This window comes from Eurytemora carolleeae, unplaced genomic scaffold, assembly GCF_000591075.1.
Source record: "Eurytemora carolleeae unplaced genomic scaffold, Eaff_2.0 scaffold319, whole genome shotgun sequence".
Lineage (NCBI taxonomy): Eukaryota > Metazoa > Arthropoda > Copepoda > Calanoida > Temoridae > Eurytemora > Eurytemora carolleeae.
The window spans coordinates 171,956-194,761 of NW_019396209.1; the positions used below are offsets into that span (position 1 = coordinate 171,956).

Genomic DNA, 22,806 nt, shown 5'->3' on the forward strand with positions numbered 1-22,806 from the left:
ACTTCTATTTAAAAAGTATCAAACAGTTAGGAGTTCGTAATAAGCTATTTTTAAAAAACAGATTTCACGAATGCAAAGAAAAAAAAAAGGGTTTGTTTTAGGTCAATAACTTTTTCATAATCAACTCTATTGGGCTCAAAAAATATAAATATTCAAAATTCATCTTTTAATATGATCAAATTTCTCTGATTCAATTTGAATGAATGTATCCCTACACTGAGCACAGCGGGCTAAATAAAAAGTGTCCAGTGTAAGATACAAAGTAAAGGTTAGATGGTCACAGTGAGCTTAATAAATAGTTATTAGTGCTTATTATTGAAATAAAAGGTTGGAGGGCACAGTGGGCTGAAATTATTGTTTCTAGTGTTTTATATTGAAGTAAAGGTTGGAGGAGTACATTGGGCTGAAAATATAGTTTCTAGTGTTTAATATTGAAGTAAATGTTGAAGGAGCACAGTGGACTGAAAATATAGTTTCTAGTGTTTAATATTGAAGTAAAGGTTGGAAGAGCACAGTGGGCTACATATCAAGTTTCTAGTGTTTAATATTGAAGTAAAGGTTGGAGGAGCAAAGTGGGCTGAAAATATACTTTCTAGTGTTTAATATTGAAGTAAAGGTTGGAGGAGCACAGTGGGCTAAATTTATAGTTTCTAGTGTTTAATATTGAAGTAAAGGATGGAGGAGCACAGTGGGCTGAAACTATAGTTTCTAGTGTTTAATGTTGAAGTGAAGGTTGAAGGAGCACAGTGGGCTGAAAATATAGTTTCTAGTGTTTAATATTGAATTAAAGGTTATATTAGCAGAGTGGGCTGCATATCTAGTTTCTAGTGTTTTATATCAAAGTAAAGGTTGGAGGAGAGGGTGTTTATCTCTGAGCCGGTCATCTGACAGGAAACCATCGTCATTCTAGAACAAGATTAAATACATTGAAAAAATCTAAACTTTAATGGTGACTTCCATTTTGAATTTTTAATCCTATACTTTTATTAGTAATGATAATTTTTATAATGATAATAATAATAATAATAATGATGCTAATAATGATAATGATAATAATAATAATAATGAATGATGATGATAATGATAATAACGATAATAAAAATAATGACGATGATAATAATGACAACCACAACCAAAACCATCACAAGAACCACAACCACAGCCACCACAACTACAACCACAACACCAACAACAAAAAAAACAAAACAAAACAACAACAAAAATGTAATAATTAAAATAATTATAATAATAACAATAATAATACCTGGATACTGAAATATACTCTAGTGTAGTATAGTTGTGTTCTATCTGCCCTGATAGTTCCTTTAACTGTTCTCTGCTCAGAAAACAGTTTCCCAAGTTCACGCTTCTAATATTATTAATATATTAATATTTTCAAACTTGATTATTTAGATAATTTCAGGGAGTGGCAATGTAAGCTAGGTTAGATCAGTGCTTAGGGTCCATTAAATTTTAATGCGGATCCGGATCCTGGATCCGCACTGGAAAAAAATAGATCCGGATCCAGGTCATAAAAATTTCTTCTAGATTAACTTATTTTTTTTTAACAGAATAAGAATTTTCAGTGATTTTTCTTAATTTTTCTTTTTTTCTTAGGTTAAAACTTGATGAACCATTCAGAGATGAGGACATTTTTGTTTGCAGTCCTTTTTTGTTGGACCCGGATCCGTGGATCCGCATATCTTTGCGGAACTGGATCCGAATCCTAATCATAATAATAATAGGCCCTACAATCTAAATGTAAGGAAAAAGGTTAAATGGCTGGTACGACTTTGCGAGAAGGGTAAACTGCGTATTTCAAACTTTACTTGTGAAAAGCTCTTTCACAACTTCACGCTTCTAATATTAGATATTAGATGATTATTTAGATAATTTCAGGAAGTGGCGATGCAAGCTAGGATTTATCAGTGCTTAGGGTTCATTAAATTTTGATCTGGATCCGGATCCTGAATCCGCACTGGAAAAAAATATTGTATTTAAAAACATACAAAGTTTTAAGAGTGCTGTATAAGAAAATTCAACAATTGAAATTAAAAGCTTTCAGGGAATAATGGTTATAAATAGATTTAAATTTAAATAAGAAAGACATTTTAAGCACTTGGGAGGAAAGAAATGGAATTAATTTTAACAAGAATAAAAATAAAAATGAAATAAGGATAAATAAAACAAAATTGAGAGTATGAAAAAGAAGATATTTATATTATAGGCCAGAATCTTCTTCTGTTATTGATTAGTGAACAGCTGTAAATTAAATTGACTGGAAGGTAGAAAACTATCAACCACCATGGAAGACTCTATTAAAGTCTGTAATTTAAATAGAACACAAATGTTAAGAAAAAACTAAATGTTAAAGGAAATTATATAAAAATTGTTAAGGAAAATAAAAACTATTAAAAGGATTGTAAGCGTAATTTTAAGCGTAATCTATGCAATGATGGAAATTCAAGATTTACAACGGTACCATTAAAAACTTTATCTGATCAATTGTGAACTTTATATCCAGGGCTAGAGTAAGGATGGTTAAAGGAAGGAGAAGGGACTAACCTAAGCCTAGAGAGAGCTAGAGTAAGGATGGTTTAAGGAAGGAGAAAGAACTAACCTAAGCCTGGAGAGAGCTAGAGCCAGGATGGTTGAAGGAAAGAGAAAGAACTAACCTAAGCCTGGAGAGAGCTAGAGCCAGGATAGTTGAAGGAAAGAGAAAGAACTAACCTAAGCCTGGAGAGAGCTAGAGCCAGGATAGTTGAAGGAAAGAGAAAGAACTAACCTGAGCCTGGAGAGAGCTAGAGCCAGGATTGTTGAGGGAACCTGAGCAAGATTACATCCCTCCACATTCAAGTCTCGAAGTTTACAGGAGCCAAGTACTCGGGAAAGCAAGGCAACAACCTGGAAATGAGATTTAGTCTTTAAGGGGCTGACGTTGTAATATTAAGTAAGAGATGGTCATTCCCGAATCCCCATTCACAACAAAACCCATTAAACCTTCTTCTGACGGAAGATATTCTTGTTTTCTAACTAGATTTAATTATGTTGAAGTGGGTTTCTCCATTTTAGTGGCTTTTAGATGTATGCCGTAGCCATAATTATTAGTGCTAATATAAATGTGAAAAGGTATAAGGTTTCAAATTTTATGCGGTGAAAAAGTAAATTTGTTGGCTGGAATATATAAAAAAGCATTTATCCTTAAAAAGAACGAATGATTTAAACATGAAATTAAACCTACTTTAGTTTAATAACATCTACCTGTTTATCAACTAGTTTAATAACATCTACCTGTTTATCAACTAGTTTAGCAGCTGCCAAGTTAACAGTGTGAATACCAGTAGCTGTATTAGCCAGTAGGTCAGCAGGTACATCTCGCAATATATTTCCTAAAATTGGTAATTTCTTAAATCAAAACCTGTGCCCCCCCCCCCCTCAACTCAACCACTCAACCTCAGAGTAAAAGTTTGAAACCTTGAAACTCGCGCAGTTGTATAAAAAATAAAAACGCTTGGACACATTCAGAATTGAAGTGCTCGGCTTTTTAAAATCTTAAGCTAAGACTATAAATATAAAAAATATTGGCTTTAGAAATAAACATTTTTACGACATGCTGAAATGACTATCCTGAAAAATATCATTTTTAATCTAATATACCAATGTAATAAGCTTCGAGCACCGCCTTTTAACCTCCGAGCCCTGAATTCTGGCTCTTTGTTTACCTGCTAGGTTCAGTGTTCTCCGGGTAGAGTTGAGTATAGCTGAGTTCAGTATCCAGATAAACTAAGAATATATGTATACCTGCTAGGCTCAGTTTTCTCCGGGTAGGGTTTAGTATAGCTGAGTTCAGTATCCAGATAAACTATGAATATATGTATACCTGCTAGGCTCAGTTTTCTCCGGGTAGGGTTTAGTATAGCTGAGTTCAGTATCCAGATAAACTATGAATACATGCATACCTGCTAGGCTCAGTTTTCTCCGGGTAGGGTTTAGTATAGCTGAGTTCAGTATCCAAGCTATGCTATGAATCTATGTATACCTACTAGGCTCAGTTTTCTCCGGGTAGAGTTTAGTATAGCTGAGTTCAGTATCCAGGTGTACTAAGAATCTATGTATACCTGCTAGGTTTAGTGTTCTCAGGGTAGAGTTGAGTATAGCTGAGTTCTGTATCCAGGTATACTAAGAATCTATGTATACCTACTAGGTTCAGTGTTCTCAGAGTAGAGTTGAGTATAGCTGAGTTCAGTATCCAGGTATACTATGAATCTATGTATACCTACTAGGTTCAGTGTTCTCAGGATAGAGTTGAGCATAGCTGAGTTCAGTATCCAGGTATACTATGAATCTATGTATACCTGCTAGGTTTAGTGTCCTCAGGGTAGAGTTGAGTAAAGCTGAATTCAAGTATTCAGGTATACTAATAATCTATGTATACCTACTAGGTTCAGTGTTCTCAGGGTAGAGTTGAGTATAGCTGAGTTCAGTATCCAGGTATACTAATAATCTATGTATACCTACTAGGTTCAGTGTTCTCAGGGTAGTTGAGTATAGCTGAGTTCAGTATCCAGGTATACTAAGAATCTATGTATACCTACTAGGTTCAGTGTTCTCAGGGTAGAGTTGAGTATAGCTGAGTTCAGTATCCAGGTATACTAAGAATCTATGTATACCTACTAGGTTCAGTGTTCTCCTAGGGTAGAGTTGAGTATAGCTGAGTTCAGTATCCAGGTATACTAAGAATCTATGTATACCTGCTAGGTTCAGTGTTCTCAGGGTAGAGTTGAGTAAAGCTGAGCTGAGTATCCGAGATGACTGTGAATCTGTGAGATTAGTGAATGCAAGGTTTAGAGTCTCTACTCGGCGTACAGTACTTTCCCAAGAGGTATCCTGTACAAGAAGTGTAAATGAGAACAGTACATGAATTACAAATTTACTGTAGAAAAGTACATATTTTAAAAACTGGAATTTTCTAATCCCTATGTATTTGCATTTATGTTGTAAACCATGGATATTTCAAACATTTGCTCCAAAAAAATCATAGATTGAAATATTATGGGCCTACGACAGTAAGTTGCAAAGATATAGAGCTTAAAATAAACAAGAGTGTGTGGCAAGAACTTAGTTCCTTTACAATTTAAAACTCGTGTTGCATTGAAAAAGAAAAGGAACACAAATTTTTCACTATCTATAATATTGTAAACCTATCATCTTTGCAACCTAATGTCATAGACATTCTGCTAGATAAAGTTAGACATTTTAATGGTTTCAAGATTAAGAGATTTGAATATTGGAGTTTTAGACAAGTAATCTATTCCTTTATGAATTTGATTCCATTCATAGTCTAACCTAATAATCCCTTAAATTCTAATATACAGGATTATCCACAAAGGACAAGACTGTAAAGACGACCTGAAACTATTTAAATACAAGGATTCTTAGTTTAAGTCTTCTGCCTTGAATATAGTATTTTTGGGGGGGAGGGGGGGAGGGGGGGCAAAGAAAGAAACAAAGTTACAGTTGTAGGGAATCGTGAATACAAGGAAACAGGCCTTGTTAATTACACACTGTCGTCTTCAAAGTTTCTTCCTTTGTGGGTAAACCTGTATATTTATTGTTTACCTGTATGTTTGAGAGGTTGACATTATTCACAGTAAGATGATGGATGGATGGGAATGAATTGATGAATAGATGATTCCACTGATCAGTGCTCAAACAAACGTAGTTCAGGGATAAACTCCTAAAAATAGAATTATATAAAAACAACACATTTCTTGCTGAAGCTACCAATAAAATTTGTATATCAATATTGTCCTTAACTTCATAAATTCCTTGATATATATTCAGTGCTAAGGAATACTTTCATTTTAATCCGGAGCCGAATCCATGTCATGAATTTTTCTTCAAGATTTACTCATTTTTTGAACAAATAAATAATTATTTTGTAGTGAAAATCAATCATTCAGGGATTATGAACTTTCAACAATTGCTATATTTGCGAAACTATTTCCCCATTTCGCTGGAAAGCGTACAAGGAACCCTTTGAAATAAAAATATTGAAATACCTGAGATTTGAAAACGCAGAGCTGATAGTTTCTGCTTTCAGGTCCGATATATTTATCATTTTTAACTTTAGATCAATCAATCTTCCAACATTCATCTAAATATGTAATATTTTACTATTACATTACTTTTAGAATAAAGCTAAAGAAAACTTAACTCCCTCCACCAAAAAATATCAACAAAACTTTTAAAAAAGTGCAGGATAATACTTTTTTTATCCCATGCCATTCCCTTTCAACTACTCCCATCCCACCTAATCCCATCCCATCCCATCTCATCTCATCTCATCCCATCCCGTGCCAGTTGAGGAATAATAAGGGATCTTGTTGGGAGAATGTTTTGTGCTTTGTGACTATCAATTTTTCTCTCACTGAGGATTAATATAAAATTTCAAAAAGTATAATCGTATATTACATACGGTTATCTATTTTATATACCCTTTACAAACCTTTAAAAAGAACTGGTCCCAATGAGAAGGAGAGAGAACTATTCCAGAAAGATCTAATTCCTTTCTCCGGGATAAAGCATTGGATACAATATCCACAGGTACATCAGCTTAATATGCAAAGGTCACAATTTTTAGGTTGCACATCATCCAGACAGAACAAACACTAGGCCGAGGAATATCAGAAATATATGACGACGACATTTAGACATTGATTTTCTTTATTATTCCAGCGAGGTGGGGTAAGCATTACAGTTAAACTATGCGAGGTGGGGAAACTATTTTTATTAAGAGCCACTTTTCAGAAAATAAAAATAATTGATTCAGAGAATATAAATAAATAACAAATATTTTAGAACAAAATTTAGTTATAGTTTATAAATTATAACAATTTAAATGCCCTTAGATTTTTGAACTGAAGAGTTCCTATATTATATATATTAGATAATATGAAAACAAAAAAGGCCAAATATACACATTAAGTAGTTTTTGTTGTATGAAGATTTTTAATATCACAATTTCCTTACCAATCATAATGGAAACATTACATAAATTATAGATTTTATTGATTCTAATAAATAAAAAATAATAATTTTATCTTACTGTTTGTATCCAATAACTGTCAATACGGTTGAACCGATTTGACCCAACTTTTGTGTGGGACCTCACATGGCCCTAGGGAAGGTTTATGAATGAACAAAATTAAAAAATTTGCCTCCATCAAAATTCGATTTTCATTAAATTTTTTAAAATTTTGAAAATCCACGAAACTTTTTGTTTGAATCCGCGAATTTGTTTTGTTTTGTTTTACAAATTTACAATGTACACAAAGAGAACATGTTCACATTTAAAATAGAAGATGGGCACGAAGCGCCCTAAAAGCCTATTATATATATTAGTCACAAAGAATAACAAGAAACTAATTGAATGTTAAATGTACATATAGTACAACTATACTGATGGTAAAAGTAAACAAAACAGAATTTTGTAAACATTTACGTTATAAAATGACACAAATTTGTATTGCAAGGGGTACTAATGTATCTTAATTTACAAATATGTATCCTCTTGGCTTCACTGGACTTATAGAATGTCGTCTTCTAAATATATTCGAGCCTGGTGTTTGTCCAGTCTGGATTATGTGGTTGTTAAGTTAGAGTAAATAGATATAGAGTAGGTGTACTTGAGTTCAAGCGGAATAAGGTAGATATAGATTTTAAAAACATTTCTCACATGAAGTTTATATATGTTAGTCTGTAAAAGAAAGAACGCAGTATCCTGTTTTCTCTCAGCTTTCTACAAACTCAGTGACTTCTACGGCGGAATAAGAATTAAAATGTACACATAGCAGTATGCTCAGATGGGGTTACAGTTAGCCCAGGCAGGAAATGGGGGGAAGAGATGGTGTTGTGGGGTAGGGGGGATGAAGACTATATATATTTACTGTAAGGTTGTTAATCTCTAAATCCGGCAGTTAATTTGATCTTTTGTCATCTACAGGATTAACTAATTCCGTTTGGATATCCCATGGTCGGAACCCCAACAATTAAAATTTAGGGTTGAAGAACGTATACTCTTTAAATAAAAAAATTGCAACATCAATGGATATCGAAATAAATCGTGGTTAAAGACTATCTCACACAAAAGTTGCAACCTCTTATTTAGATTTTGATTTATGTTTATATGCCTTCAATAACCATTATTCTTCCAAACTTTTAGTTTAAAAACTTTGATTGTAAGGTTTTATCATGGTGTTTGCTTTTTTATACATCTTGTTCACTTCTTGTAAATCCTTAATATTTACAGATATAATGTTCTATTCTCAGATAACTCGTTGATTGGAAAAATTGCTTTTGGATCCAATTTCCAAATAAATAAATAACGAAAAATAGTTTTTTTTTACAGTTTAACCCAGAACTAATAATTACTGATATTTAGTTATATTAGTATACAACCTATTAAAAAATTGTCAAGACGACATTTTATAAACTCATTCGATATCTCTAAAGCTCTGGGTTAAACTGTAGCTAATAAGCTAATTTTCGAAAATGTTGAAAGTTGAAACAATTTTTCTAAAAGGTTTGTACCTAGATCAAGCCCCATTCCACCAAGAGTCAGGGACTCAAGACTATCCGGCATACTTCTAAAATACTCAAATCATGTTAAAAACAATAATTTTAAACTAATGTGTATATTTTTAAACGAAAGGAAATGATTTAAATTAATTTTTAAATTCCCAGCTCGGAAAAGAAGAAAACTTTGTTCGTCCATATATTTCAAGACAGAGGAATTTATGTTATTTATTTCGTTAAAATATCAATATCCCCCCGCACAGTACTCTTTGAAACTGTATACTATTGGTTTTGTATAATATTAAATTCAAAACAACGTTTGACAAGAAATTGAGTTTTTGCCACAACCATTGATTTTCTAATCCCTATGTCTTTGCAACTCAATGTCTTAGACCTAGGGTTTCCAGCGAACGAAACGTTTCGCGAAAAAATGCAAAAATTTTCGCATTCTTTTCCCCCCCGAAATTTTCGCATTAGTTTCTCGCGAAATTTTCGCATTTTCTCTTTCACACTTTTTCGCAAAACAGTGATGCAAAATTTCGCTATAAAACCGGAAATTTTCCCATTTTTCGTAAGCGAACGAAATGCGAAAAAAAAGCGAAACGGTCGGGAAAAAAAAATTTCGCGAAAAATGCGAAATTTTCGCGAGACGGTTTTTCCTTTTAGGTGGAAACCCTACTTAGACCTTTTATATTTCAAACTATAAAAAAGTTTACAAAAGTAAAGGTTTACTCTAGGGATGGATCGTTAAAAAAAACCAATCATTTCGTTTTTTTAACGACGAAGAAAATACTGAAAACGAAACGGTCATTTATAAGAACGAACGTTTTGGAAAAAGATAATTTTTTTAAATCTAAAAACGAAGCATTTTTATTTTGTCGTTTCGTTAACGAAGTTAGGTCGTTTTTAATTTTCGTCCTTGTCTTTATAACAATCGTTAACGATGACTCCTTGAATACTACCGATCCTTGGCGACCTTTTATAGAAAAAATACATTTTTCGGTTGGAAAACCCTTAGATTAGAAAAACCTTCGGTCAGAAACAATCAGTAATTTCTCTCGGAATAAAAAACATTTAAGCCAACATTCATAAACTTATCTTTATGAAATTTTCCTTGCATTAATTGTCATACAACTCATATTCATTAGCGTTTTTTAAGAAAAAGATAGTTTCGTTTTTTTTTAATTCAAAACGAGTGGTTTGTTCGGTGTGACCCGTCGTTTTTCTAAAAACGATACGATCGTTTTAAGAAAAAACAAAAACGAAATGAAAAGCAATCGTTTTTTTCGATCGTTTTAAAAACGATTAACAAACCTAGTTTACACCATTAGGTTGCAAAGATATGGGGAATATAAATTTGAGTTTGCGGGAAAAACTTAATTCCTTTAGATGACCAATCAAAGAAGAATGCAAAATCTGCGAATACCTGAAAACAGCTGACCAGTACTCTGTTCCAACCCCAGAGAAGTCCAGAAGGTTCAACTCAAGCTTGTACAATCTATCAAACAATCCTGAACAAGTATGCTTCAATATCACTCAATAGCAAAGATAGTAAATAAAGACCGGAATTTTTCTTGCGAGTTTTGTGTTTACTGTTGTTTATAAACCAGTTTTAAGTGCAGTGAGAAGCCCTAGTACGTCACACTTGAATAAAAGCAAAGCAATACCCCTACATGTTGTAGGTGAATACTCACATAGATTCAGATTGCATTAAAAGTTGCATCAATTTTTAAGACTGAGTTAAATTTAAAGTGTCGTAACACCTTGGCCTGTTCATCTTAGGACTATAAAAACACTTTTTTTAGATCCATAGTTAAGTGAATTTCTTGTCCAGGATTTGTATTTCAACCGACTCATTGAAACAAAAAAACTTTCCACTTTCATGAAATTCTTTTTTCGAATCCCTTTGTTAAGGTAATTCTTTTATATGTCAATCTTTGACCTTCAGATCTAGCAGACCTTCAGAATTCATAAATTAAAATATCTAAGGTCCACGAGTACGGCATTAGGCTGCAAAACTTTAGTTCTTTTGACTTGACTAGAATGAAAAGGAATTTCAGTTGGCTTTATTTCTTCATTTGAAAGGACTAACCTTAAAAGTGGATTCCAATCTACTAACCTTGAAAAATATGAAGGATTGGTACATCGTTGCAAACTCCCAACCCATCAAACACATCCCCACCATCCACTCTGGAAATATTGTCTCTATGTATGTTGTTGGAAGCAGATTTAACTGCATCAGAAAATCTGGTTAAATCGATGGGACTGCAGGCTTAATTTTAGCGTCCTTTAATTTATAGCGTAGCATGTCTGATTCACAACGGTGCTTTACTAACAAATATCTTGTCAATAACTTGGAAGATATCGTCCTTTTTCTAGCTGGAAAGTGTTTCTCTATTATTTCTGCAGTAGAAATACGCGAGCAACATAGTTGATCAGACAAAGCTGTAAAGAGAATTGTTGTTTATCGGACATGCCACTCTATTAGTTGAAATTATGACTACAGTGCTTTAAACATTGCAAAATTATGAACATTTATGTAGTTCTTTACCTCAAGGTTATTTTAGCCATCTTTCCGTCATGTTCCACCAGAAACCTGATACACAATATTAACAATAATGACAGATAGTTTAAAAACACATAAGAAGTAATTCATGAAATAAATACCACTGCTTTCTTAATGCCATTCATTAAGTTTGGAGACAAACCTCTCATTGAGAAACATTATTACGTCACTGTTGTTGGAGTAAAGCTGGATTTCTAAGATTGTATCTGCAGCTAACTGAATTGTCTATGAGTAAGGTTGAATTATCTAAGTGTATCCTACTACCTGAGTTGTCTATGAGTAAGGTTTGATTGTCTAAGTGTATCCTACTACCTGAGTTGTCTATGAGTAAGGTTTGATTATCTAAGTGTATCCTACTACCTGAGTTGTCTATGAGTAATGTTAGATTGTCTAAGTGTATCCAACTACCTGAGTTGCCTTGGAGTAAGGTTTGATTGTCTAAGATCTATTGTATCTAAGCTTGTTACAATATCAGTAAACAACTCCATTGGAACCTTAAATAAAATGTATTAACTTTCGTTCTCTAAGAAATAATCAATTTTTAAAAATTATTCGGATAAATCTTTAAGAGAAAAAATCTCTCACTGGACTACAATTAATATTTTACAGATGTATTTATTGCAGTTATTATTAATCAATATTCATTGTTCAAATCTACTTGAGGTTTATAAAGAGAACTTGCATGACCGTAATTACTTTTTTCTTCTAAAATAAAAAATATTTCAAAATTTACCTCTGTAAGATCGGTTTTACTGATATTAATCTCCTGAAGAAAACATTCTTCATTCTTTGATGTTTAAAGGGGCTGAATGCATTATTTTAAAAAATCCTGTTCCAGGTAAAAGGGATTGTTTAAATATTATCCTTTTTACAAACATTCTTTTCTGTTGTTTTTATAAAAAAGTAATTCGCTGACACAGGTACAGGTACAGGTACAGGTACAGGTACGATTTATAGAAAACACTGTCATATTCTTCAATTTTTTTTTATTAATTGCAGCGTTTTTATTCTTAAGATTTAATCCCCCTTTCACAACAACAGGCTAGACTTTTTACCCATTTTGATACTACTTGCCCAAAATATTCATTTATTTTACCCAATCATGCAAATAAACCTCCCCCCCCTCCTTTAAAAAATAAGTAACAATTAGGGGGGGGGGATTATTTTCAAGGGGAGGGAAGGTAGGAGATAAATGATTTTTCTAGAAAATATAAAACAACCCTGGCCGGCTTTAAGGCATTCATCTCCCTCTTAAGGTTGTTAAATGAGTGAGAAATCATTTGACAGAAATTAAATGGTTCTATGAACTTAAACCTAATACCATCAATACTTGAAGGATGGGGGATAATATTACAGAAAACAACAAAATTTAATGACATTTTCCAATTTTTACAGCTCGGTGAGAAAGACAATATTTTGCCTAAAACATACTGAAATTCAGAAATCAGCAAATTATAACTAAACAATTATTTCAGATTACATGGGAACATTGAATATTAATACATAAAAAAGACTTAACGTGCAGGGACTAGTTTTTTTCCGAAACAAAATATTTAAATAAAATAGACAAGATAGTTCTCAGGCATTAACTTGTATCCTATTTCTTTTTACAAATGTGTACTTCAGAAAAAATCTAAACCGGAATGAAAATTTTCCTTGGTGATTTGTTTGTTTAGTATTTTCTTGAGAAGCTTGTTGAAGAGCGGTGGAGGAAGTTTTGCATTTGATATGTTTAAATTCCTATAAAATAGATTTATCGACATTTTTTAATCACCTAATTTGAGAAATTAAAGGGACTGTCGACTGTCGAGTGTCAACTCTCCGTTTTTAGAGATGTCGGATTCACAATCGTACCCCAGATACAATGGAATTCGTCTGTTTTATAGGAGAAAAGAAAACCGACAACATCTTCCTCAATATTACTCCGCAGATAAAGTAAAAAGCGTATAGTTGTGAATTGGGCATCCCCTCGATCACTTATAATTTCGTCAACAGACACTTTAGAGAGTTAGTGTACCTGATCGTAGACAATGATTCTGAACAAAGTTCTGGATCTAGTTTGCTGAAGGATTGTGGGGAGGATATATCCAAGGAGTCCAACTAAAGCGTTAATTAAATATTAATCTTTACTCTTTAGAACCTAGTTTTTAATTTTACCCAAAAATAAATGTTTCTACTAAAATTCATTTACAGGGGTATAACTTTTCTTGATAAGACATATACCCCCCTTTAGAAATAATTTACCCTCTCAGATGTTAGTGTTACCATTTAAAAGGAATAAAGGAAATGTAAAGCTTGAACCTGATGTGAGTAAATCTACAGAGTATAGGATAAAATATATTTACATTATAAAAAAGAACAAATAATGGTTAATACTAATGAATCCCATCCTGTTTCCATCCTATTTCCTCCCCCCTCGTGCTTCAAGCCATGGTTCAAATCTATTGGCTTGAATTTAAAATAAAATTCTGGGTCAACGGTGGCTTTGGTTTTCCACGCGTTCAAACATGTGGTTAAAAGTATGTTTTCTGGGATGGAATCTTTTAACAGACAAATATCTCTACATTTTATACATGAAGCGACTTAACATCCACCCCACTGTTATCGTTGACTCCAGTTTTTTTACAAGGAAGCCTCTCTGTATATGCTTTCATTATGTATGATTTTTAGGGTCTTATTCGCTGAATACTAAAATGAATGATTGCTAGTGAAAAATCAATAACATTTTTGTAAAAATTATTAACAAAATTAACAACCTATTATTTTGAAGTCCAACTTTTAGCTTTATATTCCCAAAAATCATTCTTGAAATAAAATAGCCTTGAATTATCCATCTTAAAGAAGTTGAGGCAGAGGAAAACAGATTTGGGTATAAAACTGGACAATATTGACCATTTCTTTTGGAGCATGTTTTAATTTTTGAAAAAGTCGACAAAAGGCGGAAAATTATCCAAATTAAAAACCCAACCTAATCGTTTCTCCTGAAACATGTTCAATTTAATTTACCTTAGGTGAGCTGAGTACGTCAAGAAAAAGTACATTCCATTCCTAAACATGAATTTGTAGTGAGAATACAAGTTAAATCCGGGAGTGTATACTTTATAATGAATATTTGCTTGAAAAATATTTTTCTCCTTGACTTTTTGTATGATTTTATTTGCTGAATTGGGGGAAAAAAGATTTCGGGTTAATAGATGAAATTAAATATCAAAAATTATCGAAAAGGATGACAAAACTTGAGATAAAGATCATATCATTATTCATAACCTTCTCATGGTACCAAAGGTTTGATAAGTCCAGGGCAGGAAGCTTCGCGTATCTGTCAATTATCAGAAGGTTTGGAATACCTGAAAAAAAAACTCTTTACATATTCAATTACAGGGGAAGAAAGTAACAAATCGTCATTTGGCCCAAACCTGATACTGAATGTCAGGTTTGGCCCAAATGTGCAAAGTTATCGTATTTACCTGTTGATATTTTTGAATATAAGTCGAGAAGTAAAAAACCGTCCGCAAACTTTTATTTAGAACAGTTAAGGGTACATTTTATAACAAAAATTTAAAGATTAAACCCCTACAAATCAATAAAATTTTGGGTATATTTTTAGAGAACAATTTTTGGACCCCAGGCCCCCGCCCCCCCTCCTATCAATTTTGTACAGGGATCTTACAGAAAGTGTCTCAACTTAACCTAACCCGTGGCCGGAGCCCTCGGCCCCCTAGCCCATTCTAGCCTCAGCGCTCGGCCCAGAAAGTGTCTTAACTAACCTAATCCGTGGCCGCAGCGCTCGGCCCCCTAGCCCATCCTAGGACCGACCCAGAACATGGCACATTTTGAAGCAAATGCAAAGTTTGGCCGCAAAACATGTCGCGATTTTGAGACATTTCACAGATTTGAACCAATGATACTTTCAAGCATTTACACAATTTGATAACTAAACAAGGTCGAATTCAAATAATAAAACAATAAACATGTATATTATATACTCTGTTCTGAATCTAATATTTCAAAATATAACGACTAGTAAGTTGTAAGAATTATAATAACAATATTATATTGCACTAAACAGTCAAATTAAACAGTTAAACGCGTCCATGATTCAAATTCGTGATATAGGGTGTCCCACGAAACATGACGGTAATTTCCTAGTATACGATTTTTGGACCAAGTTTGTGAATAGTTTAAAATGTCTTCTTTCAATTTCATAATTAGTTAAGTTGTTTGATACTAAAGAGAATGATAAGATTTGATATTCGTACATATTCACTATAAAGAAAGTATAATAAATACCTCTTCTAATGACCATTCTCTTGCTGATTCTAGTATTTTTCCATAGATATGGCCGCGAACCAATCTCAAGACATCGCTTGTTGACAAGAACAAACGAACAGAGGTCTCGAGAATCAAGAAAAGAAAGAATTTTCTCGAGAATTTCTGGAGGAAGTTTTACCAGAGGGTCCATGTTTACCTTTCACAATCAGCTGTTCAATGTCTTAAGTGATCAGAATATCTGGCAGATGTGACGTCACGTTGTAAATACCAAACAGGGATAGTTAAAGTTTCTTTTGAATGAATCGAAAAATTACATTAAAAAGATTTAGTTAAACAAAATTAAAAAATTTCGGGGGTTTTTCTTATCGAATTATCGTCTTTTTTTAATTTTGGATTTTTAAAAGTTAAAAATGTAAGAAATTGAAATTTTAACATTTCTCCATTTTCCGTTGATTTAAATGTCTTAAAAAGAAATTTGATTGAAAAGTTACAAATACAATGAAGAATAAAGCACCTGTATGGCAGGTAGCTCTGCGGGGTCACGCAGTACATTTTAGTGTACACTTTACAGTTCAGTTTTATTTTCACAAAGCGCATTCTGGACGCAGTGATCATACACGTGTACTTTGTATCATTTTTTTATTATTAATTATCAAATATTCAAATGTGTTTTAAACGGGTTAACTGTTTCTTAACGCAGAGTTAAAATATATTATTATTGAAGGTAGATCAAGTACCCCCAACTATTAAAAAAGATTTCATATCATCAAAAAATCAAAAACGCAAATCTTAGAAACAGAAACGATTTTTATTTTCCTTTCCTAAAATCAGTTAAAATTGGACCCCTCCCCCCTCACAATTTCCCTAAAATATGGAATGAAAATAAACGACACTTTTCTAAGCTTTCAAATATCAATCTTATTTCAAATTTTAAACAGAATTTAATAAAAGATTTTTATCAGCAGAACCAATGTTTTAATTCTAACACATTCTATGTTTGCAAAAGAGTTGAATAAAGCAAAGACGACTTTACAAAGAAAAGAATATAAAAGAGTAAAAAAATAAAAGGTGCTAAAAATGCCCGTTTTCATAGAATGTACATCTCTTTCACACTCCGTGAAGCTTGTATTACAAATAAGTATAATTTTTATTTCTAAAAGTTGTTAGGTCATTGTCGAAAAATACTAACAATCCACCACCAATTTATATTAAATATAGTGTAAACAATAAATATGTAACTTTCCTTTCCTCTTCCTTAAATATTTCTATGTATATATTTTTAGAATTGGGGGAAATATTCCCACAACCTCTATTTTTAGAGGTTTTTAAATATTTCTCCTAAAACACTTAATTTTGTATGGTTTAAAAAAATCATTTTTTACTTTTACTTTACTTATTATCATTATAAACCTATAGCCGAGTAACACCGTCTTAGAGATTTTCGTGTTTTTTTTTGTCTTGCTCAAAGATATCATCCGTTTGTTTATTTTCTGGATCTTTTCAGTGTTATTCAACAGTTCACTAATTAGAATATATGCTTGCTGCATTTTAGTTCAGATAAAGATTATTTGTACTTCAGCTCTTCGGGTTGGACATGTATGCGTAAAATTTTGCGGAAATGTAAAATATTTAAAAAATATTTATTTTTAGGTAAGTATATATTAGTAAAATGGTCGGAACTCGCCGAAGATCAAGTATTCTCCCTGAGCCTGCCGTCGACACAGCGACACCAACCAAACGTGTCGCCGCTGCTGCTGAGAAGGTCGACACCCCGAGGAAGAGTCGACGACTCAGCGAGGTTGTTGTAGAGGATGCGAGGCCTACACGGAGCCCAAGAACATCAGCAAGAGGAGGAACGACGGAAACACCGGAGCCGGTTTCTAAACTTGTATCTAAGGTATTTCATTGTGTTTAAATCTTCATATGGTTTGTGTGACGCGTGTTATAATTTTAAATTCCCTAATAAAAGATTCCACCCCCCCCCCCCTTAATACCCCTTTCCCACTAAATTTACCCCAACTCACCTTTCAATAGTTTTTCCTCACTTCTAAAACAAAGCTATATTCGGTTTTAATCTTTCTTCAAAGAATTTTTATTTATCTTCACATACAAGTTTTGTCCAGACCTATAAAACCCCTTTCCTCAGAGCAGTTTTTTGCGAAGCAAACTATTACGCCATGAAAGTGTCCTAGAGTGATTTCCAAAGTAAATTTATACATTGTTCAAGAAAAATCTTGCAAAGTTTCTTTTCTTCATATCGCACTTTTTTAAAAAATATAATTTCCTGTCGATTAATATTTTCGATCTCTTCCCGTTGCAGTACACAGATTTGATGCATCGGAATTTCTGATGTATTAAATTTGACCTAACGGTTTATGTACAGGTGAAGGAGGAAGTATTGACCCGTGTACGCAGTCCAAGAACCAGTAGTATAACTACTTCTACTGTTTCTACAGCTAGGTATTAATTAATAATTGTAGCTCATAATTTTTTAAACATCATTGTTATTTGGTGAAAAACGAAGATTTTTAATTTATTCTTTGCTTTTCATTTAAACCAGCAGATAAAACTAGGGACACATATTTTTTTTATTAGCAAAGATATGGGAGCAAAAGTTTTCCTCCCAGCCTAATTTTTTAATTCCTTTATTGTGTGAATTTGTTTTTGATTTTTTTTCTTTTCGGAACGTTTTTATGAAGGATCGCTCCAAAAAAAACAGGCAGAAATTTAGAATCATCACAATAGCTTTTTTTATTTTCTAATGTTTAGAAAGACAGTCGCAGCTGTTGCCGAGAATCCTGCTGAACTTTTAAAACAGAAGACTGTGAAAGAAATTTCAAAAGAAGAGATCGCTTCAAAAACCACACCTAAGGGAAGGGCCAAGCGAGTATCAGAGATTGAGAGTAAGCCAACCACTCCACGCGTCAAGCGAGTTAGCGAGGCGAGTGAAGTGGAAGTTAACCCAGCGACGCCTAGGCGGGCTGGAAGGCGTGTCAGTGAAGTCAGTGAAGCAGATGTAAAACCTACCTCACTCACTCGTGGAAGGCGTGTCAGTGAAATGAGCGAGATTGACACAAGACCCGCCACGCCTACTCGCGGTAGGCGTGTCAGTGAGATGAGTGAATCGGAGAGTAGACCTGCCACGCCTACTAGAAAAAGTCGACGATTAAGTGGAACTATCGCAGAGTTTGTTGACTCTCCAGGGCTTCCATTGAAGAAACGTCAAGTGAAGGAAACATCTTCAGAAAGTTTGTCTACAACTACTGAGGGAGAAAAACCCGCGGAGGAAGTTAAATCTAGCGAAGAATTGGCCCTCGACGTTATTATGGAAGAAGAGGAGGAGAAAGAAGAGAAGAAAGAAGAAAAGAAGAAAGAAAATAAAGAAGAAAATAAAGAAGAAAAGATTGAAGAAAAGAAAGAAGAAAAGAAAGAAGAGAAGAAGGAAGAAAAAGAAGAAAAGAAAGTAGAAAAGAAAGAAAAAGAGAAAGAAGAAGAGAAAGAAGAAAAGATAGAAGAAAAGATTGAAGAAGAAAAGAAAAATGAAAAAGAGGCAAAGAATGCAAAACAAGAACAGGCCGAGGATAAAGAAAACGATTTAAATATTAAAGAAGTGGAGGAACCAGAAATTGTTAAAGAGAAGAAAGAAGATAACCGCGAAATAAATGTCAAAATGGCCGAATCTAAATCTCTCCCCTCTGATGTCAAGAAAATTTCAAAAAATGAAGAAGAGCTCAAGATTTTGGAGGTGCTGAAGAATACTTTTCTCTTAAATCCTATTCCTTGGCAGAAACGGAAATCTGGGAAATTCTGGAAAACTGAAAGATCTCAATTCAGAGCACTTAAAAAGGACAAAGGTCAAAGGTAGGTTTCTTTAACATGTTTCTAGTTAGATGTATCCCCGCCGCTGCGGTTAAGGTGGAATTCGATCGCAATGATGCCAATTTTTCTGCAAAATTCGTCTTTTTCAGCTTTGCAAAATTTTTATTCTATGAGAAGATTTAAGAGAAGATTTTTGGTCTGTGTTTTCATATATCTTCTGTCATGGTATAAATTTGGCCTACTGCACACTGGGACAGGGGCGAGCAAAAAAAAATAATCTTTGAAAATTTTGATATGTTTTTCATATGAAAGGTTAAACCCTACCTAACAAGAAAATATTATTTTGGGCACCCATTGTTTTTGAAAATAGACATTTTTAAAATTCCATTAGACTTTTTTGACGATTTTATTCTTAAATAAAAAAGGACTCAAAATGTGAATTTCTTGGTTCCAACCACTCCTATTTCAAAATATTTCATGACCAATATTTACCCTCCTTCATATTTTGCACGCTTTTTGGTAATTCTGTCCCAGTAAGTGGTGTAAATCAAGCAAATGGGTAGACTGAATAATCTTCTTAATTTGTAAAACTTTACAATTTTTGAAAGCCCAAAATACCTATAAAGTGGGAGGAATCATTAACCTGTAACCCAGTTATTTCTCATTTCAACTTGTGAATTGGGTTTTAAAATTACTTCGAAAGTCTGCTTAACAATTTTATGGAGTAACTAGCTTGTGAACCCAGCGTTGCCCAGGATACTAATAGTTACTCCCGCCGTCTACCCGCGCTTTGTCGTAATTTACGATTTTAGCTATTTTTCTCAAAAATATTGGGCCCACTCAATTTAGAAACTCAAAACCAATTTAAGACATTGGTTAAGGGGTTCATGAGTTATGATCGGACAAACAGACAAACGGAAACTACAACTTTATATACAGTGAATCCCAGATATATGAATACATAGACCGTCATAAGTTTTTTGATAATTCTAAAGAAACTTCTTTTTATTTCTAATTCAAGGTAAATTAATAGCCCTGAAATATGAATGCTATTGATATATTAATATTAGACTCATTTTTCCGCGGCATTTGATCTTAAATATGTAATACGACATTATACAAAACTCTTGGTACGTATTCATATATATGGGATTTACTGTATAAAGAACTAAACTTAAAAAATCTTTGCCCAGGCGAACTTTTGAGGAAAGATTAAAGCTGAAAGAGGAGAGAATAAGAAATAATGAGCTTGGGAACATGCTCATGAAGGAGAAGATTGCTAAGAAACAGGTAAAAGAAAAGCCTTTCTTTTTCGTACGTTAAAACTGATGAAAATAAGAAGATTTCCCCGTTATTTTTGGTTTATTTCCCGGTAATTCTAAATATTTTGGAGTGATATTTAAGAATTCTGAGTTCGAATTTAATGAATTTAATCCGCGTCTCAAAGCCGCCAAAAACCGGTTTCAATCGAGCGCCGGCTTAAGTCTTGAAACATGAATACATTTTTCAGTGGAACCAACCATATTTAAGACGCGTCTCAAATTCTTTAAATTCGCCCTCTGATACACAATACACAATACATGGGGTCATACTTCAAAGCAAAATATACATAAAGAAAAGGCCTAATGCCTTGACTTTCTCTTTAATAGTATGTTTCTAGAATTAAAGAATAAAGAATAAAGGATTTCATTATATTTTATAGAATTTATGAATACATATATAATGCAATTTTTTTTTGATGGAAATTATGGAAAATTTTCTTATTGCTTAAAGGACTTGAGACAGCGTATAGCTGAGAACAAGAAGAAGAAGGAGGAGAAGCAGTTAAAGAACGAGGTGTACCAGGTGGTCAGGAACCCGAACAAGATCAAGAAGATGAAGAAGAGTGATCTCGTCAAACGAGATATTCTCGCCAAGGTTCAATAATAATATTTTTTTTGCAGAGAAAATGTCCCAAACTGTTCTTCTGGATCCGGGAATTGATCTTGGAAGCCTGAATGGTAAATGTAAAAAAGATGTATTTTTTTATGAACCGTGATTATTTTTTACTTAAAAATAATGTCTTCTATATTCCACGCTTTCATATGACAAAGTGATTTCCGTTTGAAATGATCTTTGTCAAGTATTTTAAAACTCAAATAAGTTTAAAATGCCTAATATGAAAATGTTGAGTTCAGAAACGTATTATGTTATGTATGTTCAACAACCTGGGTCGGTTTTCAAAATTGCACTATGCTCACTCGGTTTGGACTTGGACTTACAAGCAACATTTAGGAAAGACGATTTTTTCAGATCATAATCGTCATGCGGAAACCGGTTTTCGCAAGTGTCATTCAAAGACGTAAAATTAACTTATGCACGCAATATTTTGCTTCTTTAAAATACTTCGAATTGGATATACGCCCCTACCGCCCCTCCTGTTTATATTTATCTAGGCATTAAACAAATTAAATTCCTAGGTTCCGGACTACTTGTAGGTTCCTACCTACCCAACCAAGTACTAGGAGTATATGTTGCTGCTACACCTGTAGAAGATGGAGAGGATGGACCTAAGGGGGAACTAGACCCTCCATGGATGCTGGAGCATGCAAAACAAGTTCTTAGGATGCTTCCAGGTCAGTTGTCATTTGTGAATACTAAACACAGCGCTTAGGATCCATTTGGTTTTGATGCGGATCTGGATAATGAAGACAAATGTTCTAAGTTTTCCTTTCCTTTTTGTGCTTTTTAATACTAAAACTTGATAAACCATTTAAAAAAGAAATTTGTAATAACCTCCCTTTTTCAACAATATTTGGTGGTTTGAGAGAAAAACGTTAATTTTCCACAGATTTTGGTTGATTGCTCATTGGATCCGGATCCGTATCCAGTAATCCTGAAGTTAATCACTTAAACCACAATACGGAAATATCGTGAGACAGTCTGATAATCTGATCTGAGATGGAATTTAAAGAAATTGAGCCACGGTTTAAATCTGCCAAAACCCAGTTTAAATCTTGAAACATTTGATACAATTTTAAGTGGAACCAACCATATTTAAGCCGCGGCTTAAATTTAAACCGCCGCTCAAATTCTTTAAATTCGGCCACAGGTTTTGATTATTGTACATTTGTCAAAACATGTCATATTAATATTATTATTTATCTTAGGTCAGAGTGTTCATACTTTTTCATAATTTTTATCCAGATTTCTTTTATTTTCCCCGAAAAATCATTTATTTTCCCAGAAAAAAACATTTATTTTTCCCGATTTAGCGAATATAAACCTGGAATTACTCAACAACTTTGTAAATATTTATTACAGTACATGCAGGGGTCAATATAATTCCCTTTTCAATCCCATTTGGGATTGACAAATTTGAAAGAAATGGGGGCAAATTCTTTAATTGGGGGCAAATTTTTTTTATATGATAATTTAAAAAAAAATTGGGGGCATTTTTTTTAAAAATTGGGGGCATTTTTTTCAAATTGGGGGCAATGGGGGCAAATGTGTTAGTGGAATTTGAAAAAAAAATTTTAACTTGGGGCATTTTTTTAAAAAATTGGGGGCATTTTATTTAAAAATTGGGGGCA

The 22,806-nt window shown here is 33.3% G+C and overlaps 3 protein-coding genes across 4 annotated transcripts in view; 2 read left to right on the top strand and 1 right to left on the bottom strand.

Annotated features, from left to right (window-relative positions):
* Positions 1-151: 151 nt before the first annotated feature.
* LOC111698220 (uncharacterized) lies at positions 152-15,653 on the bottom strand. Of its 2 annotated transcripts, none has more exons than XM_023468502.1 (19): positions 15,434-15,653; positions 14,411-14,490; positions 14,150-14,191; positions 13,161-13,243; positions 12,799-12,883; positions 11,877-11,909; positions 11,552-11,637; positions 11,129-11,173; positions 10,697-10,767; positions 10,004-10,088; positions 8,593-8,648; positions 6,509-6,615; positions 6,063-6,157; positions 5,620-5,737; positions 4,752-4,887; positions 3,262-3,389; positions 2,786-2,904; positions 1,265-1,369; positions 152-906 (listed from the first exon to the last, which is right to left on the bottom strand). In XM_023468502.1, exons 1-19 carry the CDS (start codon positions 15,603-15,605, stop codon positions 825-827), a joined length of 1,728 nt encoding a protein of 575 aa, XP_023324270.1. In that variant the 5' UTR covers positions 15,606-15,653; the 3' UTR covers positions 152-824. The 2 variants fall into 2 exon arrangements, with proteins under 2 accessions (XP_023324270.1, XP_023324271.1); XM_023468503.1 differs by having other exon boundaries at positions 3,292-3,389; positions 15,434-15,652.
* A 3,252-nt stretch (positions 15,654-18,905) lies between these two features.
* Positions 18,906-21,178, top strand: LOC111698223 (chromatin assembly factor 1 subunit A-A-like). Its single transcript, XM_023468505.1, has 3 exons — positions 18,906-19,276; positions 20,428-20,524; positions 21,008-21,178. Exons 1-3 carry the CDS (start codon positions 19,086-19,088, stop codon positions 21,158-21,160), a joined length of 441 nt encoding a protein of 146 aa, XP_023324273.1. The 5' UTR covers positions 18,906-19,085; the 3' UTR covers positions 21,161-21,178.
* Positions 21,166-22,806, top strand: part of LOC111698221 (protein odr-4 homolog) — a gene marked incomplete in the record, with an annotated part of 15,866 nt that continues 14,225 nt past the window's right edge. The window contains 2 exon segments of the mRNA XM_023468504.1: positions 21,166-21,234; positions 21,694-21,849. Coding sequence (XP_023324272.1) covers positions 21,183-21,234; positions 21,694-21,849 — 208 coding nt within the window.